At 39.8% G+C, this 23,921-nt stretch overlaps 1 protein-coding gene across 1 annotated transcript in view; it reads left to right on the top strand.

The window, feature by feature from the left end:
* LOC110925270 (anthranilate N-benzoyltransferase protein 1) overlaps positions 1–21,704 on the top strand; it is a 29,393-nt gene extending 7,689 nt beyond the window's left edge. Inside the window, exons 2-3 of the mRNA XM_035986369.1 lie at positions 20,146–20,697; positions 21,071–21,704. Of these exons, the coding sequence (XP_035842262.1) occupies positions 20,146–20,697; positions 21,071–21,478 (960 nt within the window). The 3' untranslated portion in view covers positions 21,479–21,704. The remainder of the gene's footprint in view (positions 1–20,145; positions 20,698–21,070) is intronic.
* Positions 21,705–23,921: the final 2,217 nt, after the last annotated feature.

Genomic DNA, 23,921 nt, shown 5'->3' on the forward strand with positions numbered 1-23,921 from the left:
TTTGACATCAAGAAACTACCATGTTTCATCCAAATAAAACTGATGATCAACAAACCTAACACTAATCATTTTACAACACATTGTATATAAAACCCATTTTATTCATGATTTTCATAAACTGAGAATAAGAACAATAAGGGTATTATAACAAGATCAAATGAAAATTTCATAATGTTGTTTGTTAAAGGATTCCGGATCATCCTACCAGAATGTTATATAAAAATCCTGATATTTTTAACTTCTTGAAAATTTTGGCAGAGTTTTGGGGTGATCAGAGGTTTTGAGAGATAAAGTTGAAACTGTTATGTTCAAATGAAGAAGATGACACCTTTATATAGTCTGACCTCGAAAGTCGAACCGTCTCGAAGGATACATGACCTTTCGAAAGATGTAAAGGTGTCTCGAAAGATCACCTTTGGGTCGAAGGATCCATATTTGGATCGAAAGATACCAGATATTTGAAAGATCTGGATCGAAGGATACCAGATATTTGTGAGGATCCTCGAAGGATATCTTTCGATCTTATCCATCTTTCAAAAGATCTAATTAGCTCGAAAGATCAAATTGGTCAAATCCTTCGTTGACCAATTCATCTTTCGACTGAGATGATTGACTTTCCTTGACTTTCATTGACCATCTGATCTTTCGAGGGCCATTGCTTCCTCGAAGGATCAGATTTCCACCAACACTTTGGATTTTTGGGAATTTCCAATTTAAACCCTTCAAATTTTTGAGGTTTTCAGAAATGACCATTTTGAAAAATTGTCCGTTATGAAGTTTTGCAAAGGTTAGTTTTATGAAGTATCTCGGCTTGCCAGGTATCGGATCGAGCACCAACATCAGTTAATCAAAAATAATATTAAATTGAAAATCTTTTTGGATTTTTGATAAAATAAAAGACAAAAATTTTAATATCCTTTGAATGTTATCAAACGACATCACCGCTAATGTCGTGCTGATATGCACCAAACGACAAAACTGTTTAAAAATAAGACAAAAAAATTAAAATAAGTATGTACAAACACAACAATATTTTTACGAGTTTCTGGCGAAGAGAATCATATCAGCTTGCGGTCTTTTGTCAAAACACATTTCCTTTTAAAATTCTTTTACAGACGCGGATAAGTATTCTACCACAATTACCGATATTGTTGTCCACTTAAACTCAGCGATCAAGTGTAATCATAATACAATGAGATACATTTAAGGTATGATTTATACTTACCGACCGGTGTTCATCCACTCACGACACATTCCCGTATCAAGGTATGCACGAGAGTTCATCTTACTGGGGAGTATACCATTTATCATCCGTTTTTAACGTATATAAAATGTGAACAAGTCACTTATTTGAGTTGAAAACAAGCCCTATGTGATAGAATCACTTATTGATGAGGAACTTGATTTTCGATGCATGAGGGCACAGGAGCAAGTCCGTGAACAGGTCAGTACTTCCGTACAGCAGAGAGACGAACTTGACTCCCGGATAAATGTGATATTTTATCACTTATTTTGTATGGACATGTGATTGTTTATCACTTATTGAGGTCGAATGCAGTATGAATTATGTACACGTATATATGGTATCATGGAAGAACTTAGACTTTGTCTTTTATAGAAACAACCATGATACCCAGATGATAAACAGCATAAACCCTGAATATCTCAGAACCTCGGCAATCTATCAAACGAAATTTCGGTACCAAGACCATATGCCAATGAGCGGTTCCCACGCGGTTTTCAGTTCGTTATGTTTATATCTCCTGCATACTTTAAAATGATCGTGAGTCTACCGGTACATCATTAGTAGAGCTACTTATCATTTTCTTTTCTTTTGATTTCTAGAAGCATGTTTCAACCGACCTCTGACGTAATATCACTTTCTCTTATATTACCAAGAAACTCATTTTTGTTTTTCTATTGTTTTTGTGTTTTTCTGAATTTTCTCCCCCTTAAATGCAGAAAGTAAATAAATTAAAGACATATTTTTGTATTTTTGTGGTTTTTCAATGTTTTTGTATTTTTCTTGAAACTTTCTCCCCCTAAAATTCAAAAATAAAATACAGTAAAAACATATTTTTAGATTTTTGGTTTTAGAAAAATATTTACAAAAACGATTTCCCGATGTCGGTTACTCTTGCTTCACCTTTATGCCGTTTACCAAAAGTAAATAATCAAATCTTGATTCATCAAATGCTTTGGTAAAAAGGTCGGCACGTTGGTGATCGGTATGAATGTGAACCACATCGATAAGTCTCTTTTCAAAGCAATCACGTATGAAGTGATATTTAATATCGATGTGCTTCGTTTTTGAGTGCTGTACAGGATTTCTAGTGATCTGTAAAGCAGCTTCATTATCAACATAAATAGGAGTAGTTAGGAATTCAAAACCGTAGTCCCGCATCTGTTGTTGGATCCATAGAACCTGGGAGCAGCAACTAGACGCAGCAATGTATTCCGCTTCACATGTAGATGTAGCCACACATGTCTGCTTCTTGCACTGCCAAGTGACTAGGCGATTGCCTAAGAACTGACATCCTGCTATAGTTGATTTGCCATCTTTCTTGCAGCCGCCGAAATCAGAATCATTGTAAGCCTTGAGATCAAAGTTATCATCCTTAGGGTACCATAACCCGGTGTCAGGGCAACCCTTCAGATAACGAAAAATCCTTTTGACAGCAGCATAGTGAGAGACCTTCGGATTCGCTTGGTACCTAGCGAGAAGACAAGTTGGATACATAATGTCGGGTCTTGATGCGGTGAGATACATTAAGGATCCAATCATAGCACGATAAAGTGAAGAATCCACAGCATCCCCTTTTTCATCCGGAGTAATCCCGTGATTCTGCGGAAGAGGAGTAGAAATTGGCTTCGAATCGGACATCTGGAACCGGCTCAAGATGTCTCCGACGTACTTGGTTTGATGGATAAAAATTCCAGATTCGGACTGATTAACTTGCAAACCCAAGAAGAACGTCATTTCACCCATCGCACTCATCTCGAATCGATCTTGCATCACCTTTTCAAATTCCTTGCATAACTTATCATCGGTAGAACCAAAGATAATGTCATCGACATACACTTGTACCAACAGAAGATCTTCACCTTTTTCCTTGATGAAGAGGGTACAATCGATCAAACCCCGTCTAAACCCATTGTTCAGCAGGTAGGTAGACAGTGTCTCATACCAGGCTCGAGGCGCTTGTTGAAGACCATATAACGCCTTGTTAAGCAGTAAAACTCTGTCAGGATGTAATGGATCTTCAAACCCCGGTGGTTGCTCGACATATACTTCCTCTTCGACTACTCCGTGAAGAAAAGCATTGTTAACATCCATCTGGTACACCTTGAATTTCTTGAAGGATGCGTAGGCTAGAAAGATTCTAATAGCCTCCAGATGTGCAACAGGTGCATACACTTCATTGTAGTCAATACCTTCGATCTGACTGAAGCCTTGAACAACTAACCTTGCTTTGTTTCGGACAACAATCCCACGGTCGTCCTTCTTGCACTTAAACACCCAACGAGTTCCGATCTTCTTGTAGTTGTCGGGCCTATCAACCAATTTCCATACGCCCAACTTCTCGAACTGTTGAAGTTCTTCTTGCATGGCTTCCACCCAGGAATCATCTTTCAATGCCTCCTTCCAAGATCTAGGTTCTTCTTGGCTAACATAGCAGGCGAAAGACCAATCATTTTGTTGTCCCGATTCTCGTATCTCAGCATACAAGCCAGCATTTTCGTTATTTCTGATTTGATTCCTTGTCCTTACACCACTGAGAACATCACCTATAATATTCTGCTGAGGATGAATGTTATGAATTCGGGTTTCAGAAACTGGAGGAATTTCAACATTTGACCTCAAGTTATTGATATTTAAATTCCCGATATCATTCTGAAGCTGTTGAGTTGTAGAAGATGATGCATTTTCTTCTTGGATAATTGGCGCAGACACTGGATCCGTTGCTTCTGAAGTACCTTGAACCGGACGCGGTGCTTCACCATCATTTGCATCAACATACTCCTCATCTTCCGATGACAAATTGTAATCGACAGCATCATTAAACACCTCATTTGAAACGAGATTGTTGACAGAAGAAGATGCTTGTGAGTCAACAATGATTGGACGAGCTAACTGAGAACCAGTCGCATTCTCGCTTTCAGACAACATTTGAGCAATTGCATTGTCATCATCAAATGTCGGCAGATTAAATGAGTCGAAAAGACCATCATAATCGAACATCCATGGATCTCCAGAAGGCTTCGGAGGATTAGAATATCTTTGAACTCTTACTTCACCCCATTCTTCAATCCTTTTGGTAGTCAGATTCCATACTCGCAGATTAGGAGTAGCATACCCAAGGAAGTAACCTTCGATAGCTTTGGCACCAAACTTCCCGTCAGGATCAATCATGGTACATGGTGCACCAAAAGGTTCTAGATATTCCAAGTCAGGAGTCTTCTTGTGTAGGAGTTCGAAGCACGTTTTGCCATGTCTTTTCACTATGAGAACCCTGTTTAACGTATAGCAGGCCGAGGCAACAGCTTCAGTCCAGAATCGAACTGGAAGCTGAGACTCAACCAACATGGTTCTTGCAGTCTCAATTAAGGTTCTGTTCTTTCTTTCAGCGACTCCGTTTTGTTGTGGCGTGTACCGAGAGCTGTATTCATGAAGGATTCCTTTTGCAGTACAAAATTCATCCATAACCCTGTTTTTGAACTCGGTTCCGTTGTCGCTTCGAATTCGCCTCACCTTTAGATTATAAAGATTTTCCAACAAGGTGATCAAATTCTTTAGAATTTCTGGAGTCTCACTCTTGTGAACCATGAAGTCAACCCATGAAAATCTTGAATAGTCATCAGTAACTACCAAGCAGAAAACCTCCCCGTGCACACTCTTGTGTTTGACTGGGCCGAAAAGGTCCATATGCAGACGTTCGAGTGGCATGTTTACAGTGTTAACCTTTTTCAATGGATGTGATTTCTTGATTTGCTTCCCTTTCTGACACGGCACACAGACATCTTGAAGTTGAAAATTCTTCACATTGACACCTCTCACCAAATTGTTTTTGACAAGGTGATTCATTTTTCTGAGGTGAATATGACCCATCCGTCTGTGCCAAGAGATCGTCTCCTTTTCAGTGGCTTTTGAAATAAAGCAAGTAACTTGTTTGGACTGAGTTATTGCTTGGCTCATATCAAGGACATACAAATCATTAACTCTTGGTGCTGATAAGAGAATCCATTCTGCGGGAATCTTGAATCCTGGCTTCAGCACATAACAACCGGCATCATCAAAATGCACGGTGAACTTCTTGTCGCAGATCTGAGAAACACTCAGGAGATTGTGATCCAACTGTTGCACATAATTGATTTTTTCGAAACTCACAATTCCATTTGAGATCATTCCCTCGCCGGTGATATACCCTCCTTTGTCTCCAGCAAACGCAACATATCCTCCTCTTATACTTCGCACATCGAAAAGAAGACGATAGTCGCCCATCATGTGCCTGGAAGCCCCACTATCAACAATCCAAAGACTATTAATAGTTCCTCCTGGAGCCGCCTGCACATGCAACTAACTTATCAGTTTGAGAGGGGGACCCAAGCCTTTGTGGACTTGGGTCGTCCTTGATCATCAAGGAAAGTGATTTCAATCACTTGATGATTAGGAAAAAGAACCTGTGGTGCTCCCCCTGATTGAATTACCTGTTTTTGTTTCCAAGCTATTTGTCCTTTACCAGTATTTGTATTAATTGTTTTAGCATTTACTGGTTTTACAGTTGTAGATTTTGCTTGTACAGGTTTTTCTTCTTTGACCTCTGATTTTAAGGCCTTTTCAATTACCTTTTGGTTCTTTTGTTTTAACTTCTTTTCCCTTTCTTTCAAGACACGTGGGTCTTGTTTCGGGGAAACAGGTCGTTTTTGGTAATTGGTTTCTTGGGGAGCACTCGTTTTTTACTTCAACTTTTGCAGGTATGGGCAGTATCTTACAATATGCCCAACTGTGCCACATTCAAAACATGTTCTCCGCTCTACAAACCTCGGAGAAACATGTTGATGACCAGACAGAGAACCAGACAATGAACTTTGTGATCTAGACGTACTAGGACCCAAATCACATCCGTTGGTGTGTTGGGTGTAATTGTTCAGATCATTTCGTTTTAAAATTCTAACTTGTTTTACAAAATCAACGTTAGATTTATCCTGAAATGTTTCAAGTTTGTCTTGTCACACCCTCAAAATACCACCTAGGGAGTGTCCCTGATAGGCGTGTGACGTACCAATAACGAGCCACCAATTACATTGAACCCATACAAGTTATAATTAAAATCCCCATTATTAATAAAAAACATCTTCAATAAGTTTAAACGAAAACCAATAAGTTCAGCGGAAGCAAATAGTAAACGAAGTTAAACTGTTTCAAAACCAAAGTATAATATCAAGAAATCAGTCACATAAATCCTTCCTGTCGACCCATGACCACTCCAGCTACTCCAGACAGCAAGTTCTCCAAATCCAAGATACCTAACGACCTGCGAGCATGCAACAAGTGTATCAGACAACGCTGGTGAGTTCATAGTTTTACAAAAACGTTGGTTACCAAGTGTTTAGTTAATCCATTGAATTTAATTCCGAAAGTAATGTTGAAAACAATGTTGATAATACCCCAATACAAGACGGCTTCTGATTATTTTGCTCTTTCTCCAATGCTCCTATCAAAGCATTGGTCATGACTAGGTCATTAGTTCAACACCCGTCCTCCCAGGAACGGGGTGAGGTTGCCAAACCTAAGTAGCGCTACTAACTAATACCATGTTACCTCCTCGGTAACCAAACAACACGGAGGGACTTTAAAGGTGATAGGAAGAGTATATTATCCAACATTCCCGTTTTTACCCAAAAGACTTATCCCTCCCAGGAATACCCACTGACTGTCCCAACCACCGGGACGCATGCTCAAAAGTAGTGAACTCACCTTTGGTTTGCTCGGTAAGACTAGTTACTCGTTTTATCGTTGTACACCCCAAACCCTAATATAGTTCCATTGATAGTCAGTTTCACATTCCCACAATTCACATATTCTTTGCACATATTCCACAAGTGTAAGCAAGTATAACACATCTCAAATAATTCGGTTTGTACTTAAGTAACATGCAAATACAATTAATACCCAACAAGCATTTGAGTTTCCAGCTCCTTCGTATTACAAGTATATTAGGCCACCAACAATTTGACGATTCATTACAGTGTTCATCACAGTGTGCGGCCCAGACAACATATATTTAGTCCAAAAACAATGTGTATAATGTAACAATTCTAGCATCATTAATCTTAACATCATCACATTAATACACTATTCAGTTGGGTCACATATGACTTCCTATTTCAATCATACAAGATAAACAATAACCTACAACACATTTAATAACCACACAGTGGGTCGGCCCGACATGAAGGGAGCCTTCCGCCCATACACGGTTTAGTCCACTTGAAGCCCAGTCAAGTAAACTTTTGGGCCCGTTGTGCAGCCCGTTTCTATAAGACCCGCTAAGTGGAATGTGTAAGCCCAAGTACGGCTGGCCCTTACCAAGGTGTGCGCATGTGTGAGTAACCCATGAGAGCCCGGCCCACTCTAAGGGTGCCACTGTCCCAGGCAGCATGCGGCCCAAGTAAGCTGGGTGCCTTTGCTGTTTGCACAGCCCAGTAATCATACGAAGCCTAATCCCAGGCAAGTACCCAGAACCCTCAACAATTGATTATTATATTAATTATGATACTTTACTAATGCTCGGCCCACTAACAATTAGGAAATTCCAACTATAAACTTAATAGATAAACACCAAACAGTTTCTAAAAGATGATTAATCATGCTCTCTTTCACATCAAGGCTCAACAGTTTAACAATTAAGTCTTACATAAATACATCAGTTCTTATAATTAATCATCACATGCCCTTTTACTTATCATTAATTCACTAACCTAATCTAAGCATAACAACCCAGATTCATCTTTAATACACGTAACATAAACAAAGAACCTATCCAATGGATCAAAGCTATCTCCCTAACACGTGATCCTAATATCATCTAGCATGGCAATACAAGATTAATATAACACAGGTCCTTCACGTTTGTAACATACCAATATCTTCTTAACCAAAATCATACAAAACTCAATCATAAAATAATAATTAATATAAACAGAGATGTACTAACCAATGATCTTGATTAAATAAAGTGATGTATCGAGAGGGGAGGGGGTTTCTCCTGCTGCCGTATGTAGATTTGAGAGAAAGATAGGGAGTAGAGTTTGTTATGGTTTTTAAACTAAACAGAATTCGATTTCGAGTATAATACGTATTCATGTTCCTATAGGGATAAGGGTTGTTGGGCTGATTACTCAATCTAGGCGAATAGTAGGGAAGTTGGGCCTGCTCCCTCTTCTACATAACCGAGTAAGGATGCTGGGCCGGTTCTCTTCCTTGGCCGATATGGGCCTAAGCCCAGTTAACTACCTATTTCTTTTACGCAGGCTTTATGCATTAAGATGGGCCAAGGCCCAATGGTACATGCCACCAATACGGCCCACATTCACAAATATATTATTCGAGGTGTCGATCGATAAAATTCTAGCTTAACGGAGTTAGATCATCTAGCGCATTGAAGAAGGAATAGATAACGGAACGTTAGAATCGTAAGATTAAACATTACTAACCTTGGAATTTCGAATTGTCACATGTCTGAACCAGTGGATCCAACAAAGTTCATTTTTGGTTCTTGTCTCTTAACAGGAGCTCTTTTGTTTTGCACCTTTTGTTGTTGTACCTTAGGTTGCTCAACCCTTGATTGTTGAATTTTAGGTTGTGCAGCCTTAGGTTGAGTAGCCTTAGACTGTTCAACTTTAGGTTGTTGAACCTTTGGTTGTTCAGTCTTAGGCTGCTGAACTTTAGGTGCTTGAACATTCTTGTTCTGAGCCTTCTTTCCCTGTACCTTACCCTTTCCGGAGTTGACTTGTTGTTTTCGCTCAATTGGTAGTTTTTGGTTTCCGTATTGTTTTCTAATTTGTTCACACGGAATTGGATCACATTGAGTTACTGTAACTTTGCCACTTTTGTTCCCCAAAAACTTATCAGTGCATCCTTCAAAAATTTGCTCAATTAAATCTTGATTTACATTTTTAATTGGAAAATCTTTGTTAGAGTAGATTTTGCTATCTCCTTTGAGCGTATACAACAAGTTATTCCCTTCAGAGCTAACTACAAGGGATTCCATTGCTTTTGACATTTCAGTCTTACTCGGTTTCACTGGTGGATCACACAGAATGTGATTCTCGATAGGAATATCTGTTGTAACCGAGTTAGACTGTTGTTTCACAATTTCTTCAGATTCATCGTCCGAAGAATCAGCATCCTCAATAATGGGAGAACTCTGTTCCTTAACACACGATGATTCTGTCACTTTCTCAGATTCTGATTGACCCGAGGATGATGTACCAGTTGTGAACCCGAGGCCTGCTGCAAAGTCATCTAGACCGAGTGGCACAGTAGGTTCAAAACGGGGCATATCCTCGTCATCAGGCAACTTGGAGTAATTGTGATTCATCAGGGGAGGACATGATTTGTAACCAATACATTTTGCATCCCCCTTTTTCTTTTGAACATCAATAATGTGATCCAAAACATAGCGGGAATTGGAATAGCTTTCCAATTTCTGCTTAATTGTCTCACATTCACATCGAGCTGTTGCTAACTCTACCATTTGCTTTTCAATTGTGTCAATTAGATTATTGTTAGCATGTTGTTTTCTCAAAACAACCTTTTGTAATTCAGAAACATCATGTTTTAATGACGCAATTGTTGCTTTAAACTCCTTTTCATTTCTGGTTAAAAACAAGTTAGCTTCTGTTGCCTTAGAAAGATCTACAATCAATTCTTGATTGTGTTTGTGTGTGATCTCAAACTGAATTTCCTTTTCTGCATATTCTAAACACTTTGCACATTCAATAGAAGCAGAAATAGAGTCAGAGTTAGTATCACATACCTGAGAGGTTTGACCTTCTACATGAGCCATAAAGGCTGTATGAAAAGAAAAAGATCCATCTTCAGAGAAAAACTGAGCAAGCTTCTCGGAAGTTCCAGCAGATTTCTGGCAAAGAATAGATCTCCTTTTGCATAATGCTTCAGCTTCAGCCAAAAGCTCATCAACCTCCAAATCTAAAGCATCACTTAATAAATCACCAGCATCAAGTGATTCCCCATCCATGCTCCCACTATAACCCGAACTATCTTCATCTTCCGAAGATTCACCAGCAGATACGGGTTCAACTACCTTTTCAACCACATTAGCATAACATGCTGTTCCACCATTTCCTCCTTCTCCGAGCTGAAGATTCCAGTTGCATATTTCATCAGCTTGAACAACTAATCCTCTGTGGGGATTGGTGTTTGTGGAACCAGATGTATTTCCTCCAACGGGAACTATTGATCTGTCAGAATTGTTGTTCTGTTGCTGTTGTGGCTGTCTTTGATTCCTGAAGGGATTCTGATTGCCTTGCTTAGGTGGCTTCTGACACTCCCGCTTGAAATGACCCTTTTCACCACAATTGAAGCAAGTGACAGCATTCTTATCAAAACCATACTTGGTGTTGTTGTTGCTTTCCAAGTTGGTTCTTCCAGTCCTTTCCATAAACTCCTTTGCTCTTCGAATTGCACTAGCAAGAGCCCATTTGATATCCATCATCTCAAACTCTTCTTTATCCACTTGCTGATAATCTTCATTAGTTAGATTGATATTCCCAATCTGACCTTCAACTAATCCACAATAAGCACTAACCAAGGTATTCAACATCTCCATATGCTCCTTGGCTATTTCGACAGTGACTTTGGAAAAGTTGGAAGTGTCTAATCTGACTGTGTTCGGATTGGAAGTGGCTTGAAAGTTTGAAGAGTTTCCATAAAACCCTTGCTGTTGCGGTTGTTGCTGCTGAGCTCTGCTTGGGTCTAAGAAAGGCGGTGGTGTGAATTGCTGAGTTGTCTGTTGTTGTTGAGAAGAAGAATCTGGTCTTGAATACATCATCGTGTATGCTGAAGGATCAAACTGATTTGTTGTGGAAGGTCCGGTGTTTGAGATGAAAGCTGTTTGAAGCTTCGCATGTTGAGAGGCTGGTTTTTCTCCACTAATACCACCTGCAATCCCATAGTACATCTCTGGATTCTGAGGAGTTATTGTTCTTTTTGCCTTTAGCTTTTCTTGTACATCTTTGTTCTCCAATTTTTGAATTAACTCATAAACGGTGATTGTGTCCAGAACACCATTTTCCTTGAGAATTTCAAGATAACCGCTCCATTTTGCTGGTAAGCTATCAGCAAATCTCTTCACCATTTCTTGTGGAGTGGCAGTGACTCTAAAAGCAAACATTTCACTCAACAGATGATGGAACCTTGTAGACAACTCTGCCAAACCCTCGTTCTCCATACACGTGAAACCTTCAAACTCTTTCTTCAGCAATTCTTGCTTGATCTTCCTAGACTGAGCATTTCCTTCACATCGTAACGTGAGCATATCCCACAAGCTTTTAGTAGTCGTGCAGTAAACAAACTGGTGGTATATGTCTCTGTGAAGAGCTTGCGTGAGAATCATGAATGCTTTCTTTTCCAACTCAAATTTCTTCTTATCATCATCAGACATAGTGCTGTAAGTTTCTGGATTCGATCCTGCAACTTCCAACTCATTTTCAAATGGAGTGAAGAAACACATCCATAGATCTTGACCTTGCCCCTGAACATAAGTTCTCAGCCTTTCTTTCCACCATCCCCAATCATTGATGTGATTTAGCTTTGGCGGTTTTGTGCTTGTACCAGTTTCACTGTCGTTCTGCATCATTGATTGAATGCTGCTGCTTTGATTTGTGACCAATGCCCATTGATTTGCAGTTATCATTGCAGCTTGAGGTGGGGCAATAGCCTGCATCCATGCAGTTTTGTTGAACTCTGACGCAGATTGCGTGGCTGATGATTGCGTAGCTGATGATTGTGGAGTCAAAGTTGTTGTAGTCCACGCGGATGGATCCCACTGACCGTTTGTTCCCATTTTATAAAAATTAATATATTAAGTGAAAATTGATTTAAAATTTGAAAAAAAAAACAAGTTTTTCCTTTTTGAAAATTCAATGTTCACAAACTATGTTAATATGTTGAAAATGAACAAACAGCCGAAGGATACTGGATCGAAAGACCTGAAAATCACAACTGTTAACTTAAACAGATAAGAATCGAAAGATAACACCTGTTCGAAGGATCAACAGTGTTCGAAAGATCACTGTTGAATTTCGAACAATGACTTCGAAAGATTCTCCAAGACGAAGGATCCTTATCTTTCGAAAAGAAACAGTAGCTCGAACGATATATCCTTCGAAAAGATTCATTGGCTCGAAAGATAACTCACAGACTTCGAAAGATGTTCGAAGGATGGGTATCTGTCGAACCTCCTTAATCGAAAGATGATCTTTCGACTTCGAAGGATATCTTTCGAACACAACTGACACACTGACACAAAGTAGACAGGTTGGTGAAAAGGTGATGGGGTTGGTAGACAACTTTCGGCAGAAGGTATGTTCAGACCTCAACTTTCTACCAACTCAGATTTGACTTTTAAAATATTGCCCAAAAAGGAAGCTTCTTATCTAGAAACCGGTCACCGGAGTAAGCCGGAATTTTGGCCGGAAATTACCAAACCTTTTAGAACAAGATTTTAAGTTACCCAAACCTTCCCTTAACACACCCCGTTAGTTTAGAACACGTTTTTAAGTTTATAAATGCAAGAAAAACACCAAAAACGGGTGCTAAACCAAGTGAGTTTTGTCCAAACACTCCAAAGTCTTGTACAAACCCGGTTTTTAACAAGGAAAAGAGCCACGGCTCTGATACCACTTGTAGGTCCCTCGGAGGTTGAGGTTAAACCTTATCCTTGTTCTGTTTAACACTCTAGCAAGTGCGGAATCCAAGCTAGAATGCAAACCGATAGTTTAGATGAAAGCACAAGCAACAAAGAGAAAGAGTAGACACGCAATATATCAAAGTTTTCTCTTGTATTTCAGTGGACACGGTTACAGCCCTTGACCAAACTGAAAATGCTCTCTACAAGACTTGGTTCACTCACACACATGTAACTCACTGATGTCTACTGTGAAATGAACCATACATGGGATATATATACCCACAACAGATTACATGCTCGAAGGATAAGATAGTCTGGTCGAAGGATCATCTATCGACCAGAAATCTACCGAAGGATCCATACATACCTCGAAGGATGATATATCCTTCGAGGTCCATCTGTATCCATCGAAGGTTGTCTTTCGAGGTCATCGAAGGATATAAACCATCCTTCGATGACATCCTTCGAAGCAAAACAAACTTACATACTTAGTGTTGACTGTTTGGCCAAGTCAAACCAGGAGGATGGTTGACTTGGTCAAACTTACAATCAAACACATATACAAATCAACACAAGACGTAAACAAGACTAACAAAGACATCGTTTTATAACATTACAAAATACAGACAAAGTACAGACACAAATGCACCAACAATAACACTCAACAATTGGGACAAAGACCTATTAGTGCATGTACCTTTTTGTCTTTCGGATGTTAACGCCACCACATGATGCATGATTAACCGTCCGCCGCTTTTAACGTTATTTTCACGAAATTAGTAGAATAATGTTAAAATTAGTGCAATTTCACTTTTGCCCCCCAGGGCCCACACATATTTACATTATATGTGCACACCACAAGTAGAACGCATTTTACAAACATTTTTATACAATAGTAATCATTTTTATGCGATACTACACCGATTGTATAGTATAGGTGTAGTATAGGTCTCGAATTGGCCTCGTATAAACCTATAAGTGTAGTATTGTATCTTATAGGTTCCGTATAGGTCTGTAGGTGTAGTATCGTATCGTATCAAAGAGAAAATCAAGTCCATCACATTAATCAGTCAAAATCGTTTGAGTGATTGTCTCCCACATTATAGCCATGCATATATTTGTAATTAAATGTATTCCTTAGAATTAGCTTTCTCTTCTTGTATTTATATGTCTTATTGTAATAGACAAAGTATGGTTGATCAATTTATTATATGGTATCAGAGCACTTATCTCCACCGAGAAGTTCTTGATCTTGCAACCATCAATTATTTAGCAAACACTCCTAAACAAGTCTACCAGGAGCATTCCCACTTCAACATCCCGACCCTTCTCTTCTTCCGTAGATTTCAAAATCTCCTTTCTTCTTTCTATATTCAAGTAATATCTCTTACAATCACAATATTACTCCTCTCCACCACACACGACCATAACCATCAGAAAAGAATACCTAACACTACCTTCACTCTCGTTGTCGCCATAACTGTCTGTTCTCCTCAAACTCCACCACCCTCTGTCACCTACAATCCATTTTCCATCCATATGTTTCTCCAAAAAAAAAAACAAAACAAACAAAACAAAACAAAAAAAAAGGTTAAAAAAAACCACCGACCTACATCACCATTACACGTGGTTACATCTTCAAACACAACTTCTCCGTCAATATCAGTTAGGTTTTGCAAAACCTATAATCCTATCACTGCCGCAACCATCATTCTATCTTCTATCTTTTATTGCATTCACCCTATAAAAAAACCACAAAATACATCTTCTTTTGCTTCATCTACTTCATCTCCGTTTACATCTTCAGCTTCATCAACTTCTTCTCTTTCTTAAATACCACACTCATCCACTGTTAACCAAGATTGGACTTATCCTACGGTCGTTCATCTTGTGGGAGCATATTAAGGAAAATGACTAACTCAAGATGATCAAAGAGAAAATCAAGTCCATCACTTTAATCAGTCAAAACCGTTTGAGTGATTGTCTCCCACATTATAGCCTTGCATATATTTGTAATTAAATGTATTCCTTAGAATTAGCTTTCTCTTCTTGTATTTATATGTCTTATTGTAATAGACAAAGTATGGTTGATCAATTTCTTATATCGTATAGGTGTAGTATGGTATCGTATAGGTGTAGTATAGTAAGATATCTTATCGTTATCATATAGGTATAGTATAGGTCCCCTATTGGCCTCGTATAAAAACTATAAGTGTAGTATAGGTTCATATAGTCCTATAGGTGTCGTATCATATCGTATAGGTGTAGCATAGTATAGTATAGTATACGATAAGATAAGATAAGATACTATACAATACTACACCTATAGCTCTATACGAGGCATATACGGGGGACCTATACAACACTACGATACAATAAAAAACAATGTTTTTATTTATTAAAAAAAGTACATATTCTTATAAAACTTTGCTAAAATGATTAATATTTTATAAAAACAACCTTATATATGTCTCATATATACCTATACGAGTGTGGTAAAAAAGACCATATTTAACACTAGGGTCCACATCTCACAAAATTACTAATCAAAATATTATGTGTAAAGTGTCGGCATTTTTTTTGTCAAAGTATCTTGGAATCAGTTTTATAACAAATATTTCTCAACCAACTTTACATTTTTATGAATCTTGTATCTTGAAATCAGGTTCTACAAACATTTCTGAAATGCTTTTCGGCAGCGTTGCCTAGCATGTCAATCATGCAACCACAATGATCTATTGCGCCAAACTCTATCGAATATTTATTGAAATAATAAGAATGGATCCATTGAGTGTTAAGTGTGTTTGATCTGAAACAACCACAAGCTAAGACGGCCATTCTCGCCATGAGGGTTAAGTCTTGAGATCAATACCCGACACGATAGTATTTGTGGTATTCTATAGAGAGACAAAGTACGAATGGTAGTTTTTACATCTAACTCACCACTATTCATCATTTCGTGTGTGCCCTGGGTGCACCCATCACATACTATGTTCTGTCAGGTGTGAGACGGCTCAAGGTATTATGTGTTTAATTATGACATAGAATGGTAAGTGTTGTGTGTAAAACCTTTTTTTAATTATGACATAGAATGGTAACTCACACATTCACCACTTATTAAGTTAAGTTTTATTATTGATCTTATTAAGTTTTAATGTAATAATTTAATACCATATTAAGAGTAGAGTTTAGGGTCATAGCCAAATTAATGACTAGTTACGATTCTTTAATTAACTAGTGTTAGTGTCTAAGATTATTCTAGTCTTGATCAGGAAACGAAGCTCAGAGTGATTGTAGTAAAACATCTATATAGCAAAGGTGAGTTTTATGAATGTTTTTCAAACGTGAACATGCTTGTCATAAACTAGCATTGCCACGCGCTAGGTGTCGCCGCTACAAGCCTTGTTCGTCGCCGCTAAAGGGTCGCCTGTATAGATCGGCCTGTAGTGCCCGTTTTGTCGCCGCTAATGACACCCTCGCTTCAACTTTTGGGCACATTTTTCCCCACAAAAAAATTACACTTAGATTCACATCTCACCAAATAACCAATCAAAAAATTAAATGTGGTGCCGACACTTCTTTTGCCTACGGGCTCAAGGAGCCCAAGGAGTAGGCACCATTTTTGCCCAAATTGAACACGTGGGCCTACACTATCAAAAAATTACAAGTGTAAAAGTGAATACACTATTTTTGTTAGCGAGCTAATATTATGGGTTATGGACCTTGGGTTGGGGCGTGGGTCAGCTGAAAACGCCCAAGCCACCACCCCGGGGGCTTGGGTTTGGGCGTGGCCCTTGGGGCTTGGGTTTGAAGCCGGGCGTGGGGCGGGCTAGCAAGGTGACATGGCGGACTCTCAATGGCCAAACCAAACTAGTCATTTCACATGCCCCCATGTGTCAACTCATGCCCCCAACCCAAGCCCCACCATACCCCATGGGCGTGGGTTTGGGTTTGTTTTCCACGTGTCAACTCATGCCCTAAAGGAATAGATACCAATTTGTCGGTACAGAAAAAGGGTGTCCACCTAATAGCTCTAGTCAATATTTGTAAATATAGATATGATAGCAATTGCGTGTATTATGGAAATTAGTTGTATCTCTCCCAAAATAGAGGAGATCTATATCTTTATATTGGAATGAGAATTGAGGGAAAGAATCATCGATCCTATTGCATATCACGAGACCTATCCTAACCTCCCTCCTTCTTCTTCCTTTTCAGCCGATCTCCTCCTCTGTTTTTACCCATCTTCCTCGCCTGCTTTATCACCTTCTCAATGGAGCCAAAGATTCATCCCGCTGCCACCGTAACTAACCTTAAAAGCATGATTCCGGTTGTTCTCGAGATGGAATCTGGGCATTATGCCTCATGGTCCGAACTTTTCAAAATACAGTTCCGTGCATCCCTCGTCATCGATCATCTTTCACCTCGACCCTCCTCCTCTTCCTCTTCTGGTAAAAACAAGGACGCCAATAAAGACAAAGCCGACAAAGACTCTCCGGCCGATGATTCCTAGGATCGTTTGGATGCCATTGTACTCCAATGGATTTGTGCAACAATATCCAATGATCTTCTTCATACTATTCTGAAGCTGAACACAACTGCGTTGACGCTTGGAAGACACTTGAACGAATTTTTCAAGATAACAAAAGTTCTCGCTCCATTCATCTTCTACACAAATTCTCGAACACATGTCTCGACGGGTTCCCCAACGTCTCGGCACATTGCCAGCAACTCAAAGTGCTGGCCGATCAACTCGCCAACGTTGGCAGTCCGGTTGATAATGATCGCCTAGTTCTTCAACTTATCATAGGCCTCAACGAACAGTACAAGGGCATCGCTACCATCCTCCAGCAACAGGACCCCCTTCAGACTTTCTATGAGGCTCGGTCAAAAGTTATGCTAGTCGAATCGCGTAAGGCAGAACATGCACTTATTTTAGCCCAAACTGCGGGCACCGCCTTGAATGCAAATTCCAACAAAGCGCAACCACCGGTGAATACCAACGAATATCGTCAAGATTCTGAACGTTCTCGGGGTCGCGGACGCTCCCGTGGCAGAGGCAGAGGACGGGGCAGCTGGGGTCGAAGCCGCAACAAAAACTCTCCCAATTTCAACTCAAGTTGGCCCACTCAGCAGCCTTTCTGGCCCAACTCAGCCCAACAACAGTGGACTGGGCCCGGTTATCCTCAGCCTACCTCCTCCCAGCCGTGGGCCGCAGTGCAGAATCAGTCTTGGGCCTCTCCTCCTTGCCCATACCCCACAGCTCCTCGGCCCAATTCAGCAAACACTCATGGCGGCAATGGACTTCTCGGCCCCAGGCCCACTCAAGCTCACAATGCTTATGCCCCGACCGACATTGAACAGGCGCTTTACACTATGTCTCTCAATCAACCGGATCCTAACCTGTACATGGACACGGGAGCAACAGGTAATATGTCTAATTCGGCAGCTAATTTTCGATCTTATTTTGATAATAACGTGAATCAAAATATCGTTGTTGGAAATGGATCAACCAATGGGCTTTCGGCATCGCGATTTTCCAAACCATGTTTGTCGCCTCAAAAAGTCGTTATATGGGTTAAAGCAAGCACCACGGGCGTGGTATCAACGTTTTACTGATTATGTTCTCACTGTGGGATTTATCCAAAGCAGGTGCGACGCATCCTTATTTATTTTCCATCACGGAACGGACATTGCCTTCTTGCTTCTCTATGTTGATGACATTGTCCTTGTCACTTCTTCTGACCGTCTTCGGCAACGCCTTATGGCACATCTTGCTAACGAGTTCGCAATGAAAGACCTTGGCCCTCTAAGTTTCTTCCTCGGCATCTCAGTTTCAAGAACTCAAGACTCCATGTTCCTGTCACAACAAGCTTATGCACTTGATATTATCAAACGGGCCAACATGACATAGTGTAATCCAGTATCTACTCCCGTTGACACTAATGCCAAGCTCAGTGCCTCGTCTGGTGATGATTATTCCGACCCAACTCTTTACCGCAGCTTGGCGGGTGCGTTACAATATCTCACATTTACACGTCAAGACATCAGTTACGCGGTCCAACAAATATGCATGCATATGCACGCCCCTAAAACGGGCCATTGGCTAGCTCTGAAACGGACCATCCGGTATATTAAAGGTACAACCTCATTCGGCTTAACACTCGGCCCCACTGGCTCCAAGTCACTTGTTGCCTACACGGACGCCGACTGGGCCGGCTGCCCTGACACCCGTCGGTCGACTAGTGGCTATTGTGTTTATTATGGCGACAATCTTATTTCGTGGTCCTCGAAATGGCAACCAACTATATCTCGATCGAGAGTGCTGAAGCCGAATACCGGGCGGTTGCTAACGTAGTATCAGAAATATGTTGGCTTCGTAATCTCCTATTGGAACTTCGCCGACCACCGTTACTCGCCACACTCGTCTATTGTGACAACATTAGTGCGATTTATTTATCGGGAAATCCGGTTCAGCATCAACGCACGAAACATATCGAGCTTGATATACATTTTGTTCATGAACAAGTTCAACGCGGACAGGTGCGTGTGTTACATGTTCCCTCTAGATACCAGGTTGCTGACATTTTCACCAAAGGCCTTCCGCGGATTCTCTTTGAAGATTTTCGGTCCAGTCTCAGCATCCGGTCCCCTCCCGCTTCGACTGCGGGGGTGTAATAGCTCTAGTCAATATTTGTAAAAATAGATATGATAGCAATCGTGTATTATGGAAATTAGTTGTATCTCTCCCAAAATAGAGGAGATCTATATCTTTATATTGGAATGAGAATTGAGGGAAAGGATCATCGATTCTATTGCATACCATCGGCCGCTTACACCACCAATAGAAAATTTATAAGCGTAAAAGCTGACCCCTTTAGCCCTTAATTTGCCGGCTAAAACACCATTTATACTTGTAATTTTTGTATTGCTTATTTGGGTGAAATGTGAACCCAAGTGTATTTTTTTGTTGGCAAAAAAGTGCCCGACAGTTGTTGTTGGAGCATGGTCTAAAAAGGTGTCAGGTATGCTTTTAGTTTGTTTATTTTACAAATCTCAAAAGTCTACTTTGCTGAAAATGATGGTTAACATGCCTATTTTCATGATTTTCCATTCTTTGTGTCTATATATACCCTATAGCTCTCTACCATTTGGCTATCATTATTAATGAACTTATTGCAATATGATTTACCTTAATAAAATGCAGGTTACAAAGTTAAAATGTGATGGAATTGTGATAGGGGTCATGTTTGATCATCGTATAGCAGATGGTTACTCAGCTAACATGTTTATTTCATCATGGGCAGACATAACTCGATCTAAAACTCCATCTATGATCCCCTCCTTTGAGAGGTCATACCTAAAACCAAGGTCCCCAACAGTTTATTCACAATTAATAGACAATGTGTTTGCTCCATTTTCACCACCATCCTCCAACCCTGATATAAATTACCTAGGTAAAGAAGAGGGTGACGAGTATCTACATGTTAATCGCGTATACTACATCGAGGGTGAGCAACTTAAAGGTTTACAACTGTTGGTGAACGAAAACGGGGCCAGGAGGTCTAAGCTAGTGGCATTCACCTCTTTCTTGTGGAAGCAAGTGGCTTTGAGCATGGAAAACTCAGGAAAACAAAATGAAGCATGTAATGTGATTGTTGCTGTAGATGGAAGAAGAAGGTTGAGTGAGAAAGAAAAAATGATGATGTCACACTTTGGCAATGTCCTATCGATGCCATTCGGGTCGAAAAAACCACAGGTAATAAATTTCACAAGGAAAAACATCTGTTGAAACCAATTTTTTTTTAACTTTTCGGGATGACATATCATTTTAAACCTATAGGGACGACATATGGTATCCACATCTATTGTTCCTATAGGCCCGTCCCTACAGGTTGTCAAGGTGGTGCCTATTGGTGTTGTTCTAATAGCTAGATCAACTTTTAGAGACTAAAAGTCGTCCCTATAAACTTAAAATAAACCCTATTGGTGTTGTTCCAAAACTTTATTCAACTTTACATATGGTTCAAAACATATATACCACTTGTTCTTTTATTTTCAAAACGTGAAATTTAGTAACTACACTCTTGAAATGATAAAACTATGATTATTCACATGAGTAACATGATTAGGAGTTAAAGGAGATGTCACTAAGCAATGTCGCTACAACGGTTCAAGAGTTCTTGCAGCCTGCCACTACGAAAGAACATTTCTTGGACATAATAGATTGGGTGGAAGAACAAAAGCCACGACCACTAATATCAAAGGCTGTGGTCAATGTAAGGATGTCATTCACAGTGTCAGCAGGACAAAAATTTGAGATCATGGACAAGATAGATTTCGGGTGGGGCAAGGTGACATTTGGATCATGTCATGTCCCAGAATCAAGGAAGGACTGTTTTGTGATGACAATGGGTAGTCCAACAAACGACGAGGATTGGGTTGTTTACATGCATATGCCGTTGATGCACATGAGCTTCATCGAGGCACATGCTAGTCATGTGTTCAAGCCCTTGAATACTGATTACATCCCGATTTAACACATGTCGTCTTATTCAATTCCTTGGTCATATAGAAGTGTGATTGGGTGTTTGCATTTGAATAACTATGTTCGCCGTGTTACTAAATAAGTGTGTGGTTCTTTGTTACAAAGAACACTGTTGCGGTTTACAATTTGTGCTATCTTTGCTTGGCTTGTATCGTGTGATATTTCAAATTGTCTTTTAACGAATGTATAAAGTTTACGGTATCATGTTTTATGATAAAAGATGCTACTTAAGCTTTTGTTTTTAATGATAAATGGGTGCTTGTTAATCACTTGTAATTTTATGGAACACAACGGGGTTCTTAAACCACACAGATGTTTAAAAAACAGTTACAAATTTCATAAATTTATAACAAATCTAGTTTAATATACTAATCAAAGTGCATGTATGTATATTGATGGCCAAGTAGGTTGCGCTAATATTCTCACACCATAGAGTAGATGGAGCAGGAAAAGACAGGCGTAACTCGTGGAGAAATGACATAGTTCAATGGTGATCAGTGTCGTATGAGCAAAGTTCAATGGTGATCAGTGTCGTATGAGCAAAGGTAAAATACTCAGACCCGGTACGGTATCACGAAAAGTGTGTTGTTTTTTGGAACTCTAAGTGATGAGGTTGGGTATCCAAGGAACAAGCAATAGTCGTTAGTAGAACAACGTTCATTAATGTGGGACATCGGGTTACGGATCGACCAATAGCGGCGACATATGGCCTGTCTGTCGCCGCTATTGCTCAACATTCTTGTAGTGCGATCTACCCAAAGAGCAAAGCATAAGCATGGAGAGGAAAAACGGTACAACAACGAAGAGTGAGTGGTGAACACAAGAGTTATCTTCATGGTTGTCACTAATTTTAGGTGCTCGAATATCAATTAACTTGATTACATATATATTTTTCAATTTGGGTCGGGTCAAACTATTTTGGAAACTCAAAACCTAGCATTATTCAAATTCAAGATCCTTAACGACGATTTCATGACTTCACTTAAGTAAATTAGTTTAGTCCATAGTTTTATAACAGCCACCTAGAATTATGGAAAGGATCCACTGGAGTGTTAAAGTAATAAGTGTGTTTGATCTGGAACTACAGGTCGGTCTCGCTCATCATCTTTGCTTGCAGTGTAGGCGTTGTTGTAACTTGCGTCAGGTGATCTGGGGACCTCAAAACCGGCAACAACAGGTGTTTCCTACAACACGGTTTGGTAACCGATCAAAATGGGTTCAAGTGAAAAGGGGTCACATTTTCTAGTGATGACCAAACAATGATATTAAAAGTAATAATCAAAATCTTTCAATAACAACAGAAAATAAAGGATGAACAACTTTCAACCCGAATTAGTTAAAGAAAACCATTCGACCTATTTTTAAACGGTGGAGGTATCCACACCTCCCCCAACCCCCACCCCCCAAAGTATTTACAAAAACTTCATATTTTTATGAAATGAATTTTGTATATTTTTAATAAAAAAAATGTGTATATGTTTTTTTATTAAGTATTATTATTAAAAACTTCATTTTTTTTATGAAATGAATTGTGTATATTATAAAATGCCAATTTTTATAAGTATTATTAAATGTCAATTTTTTTTTAAAAAACAAATTGTATATATCATAACAAAGTTTTTTATTTATGAATTAGTATTATTTCTTTAATTATCAAATACGAACGTAGATCGGCGTTCTAGTTCATGAATCTGAAATACGAACGTAGTTTCTCCATAACTATTACGCTATCACCACCGTCAAAACACCGACTTTCGATATCCTGTTAATAAAAAATACAATTTTGCATTAGACTCGGCATTCGAAAATAAATGGTAAAAAAAACAAAACACCACCACAGCTGACCCACCACCACGGCCGACCCACCACCATCACCACCACCACCACCACCACCACAGCCGACACACCACCACCACCACCACCACAGCCGACCCACCACCACCACCGCCACCAACATAGCCGACCTACCACCACCACCACCCTAGCCGACCCACCACCACCACAACCACCCCAGCCGGCCCACCACCACCAACCACAGTCGACCCACCACCACCACAGCAGACCCACCACCACCACCACCACAGCCGACCCACCACCACCATAACAGCCGACCCACCACCACCACAACCACCCCAGCCGACCCACCACCACCACCATAGCCGACCCACCACCATCACCACCACTGTAACACCCCGTGTTTCAGAAGTCAAAGTCAAAGTCAAGATTGAAGTCAAAGGGAGAAAAGATTGCTAATTGCAATCTATCTCTCCTTGGTTAATCCCTTTTTTGACTTCTTTGACTGTAGATAGTCTATTGTATGCTTTACGTTAGTTGTATTATGTGGAGTAATCAGTTAAAATCGCATTAATCGAATATTTATCGCTACAAATCGCTTTACGACTGTGAATAATAGGAAGTAACAATACGATAAAGTA

This window comes from Helianthus annuus, chromosome 17 (assembly GCF_002127325.2).
Source record: "Helianthus annuus cultivar XRQ/B chromosome 17, HanXRQr2.0-SUNRISE, whole genome shotgun sequence".
NCBI classification, from domain to species: domain Eukaryota; kingdom Viridiplantae; phylum Streptophyta; class Magnoliopsida; order Asterales; family Asteraceae; genus Helianthus; species Helianthus annuus.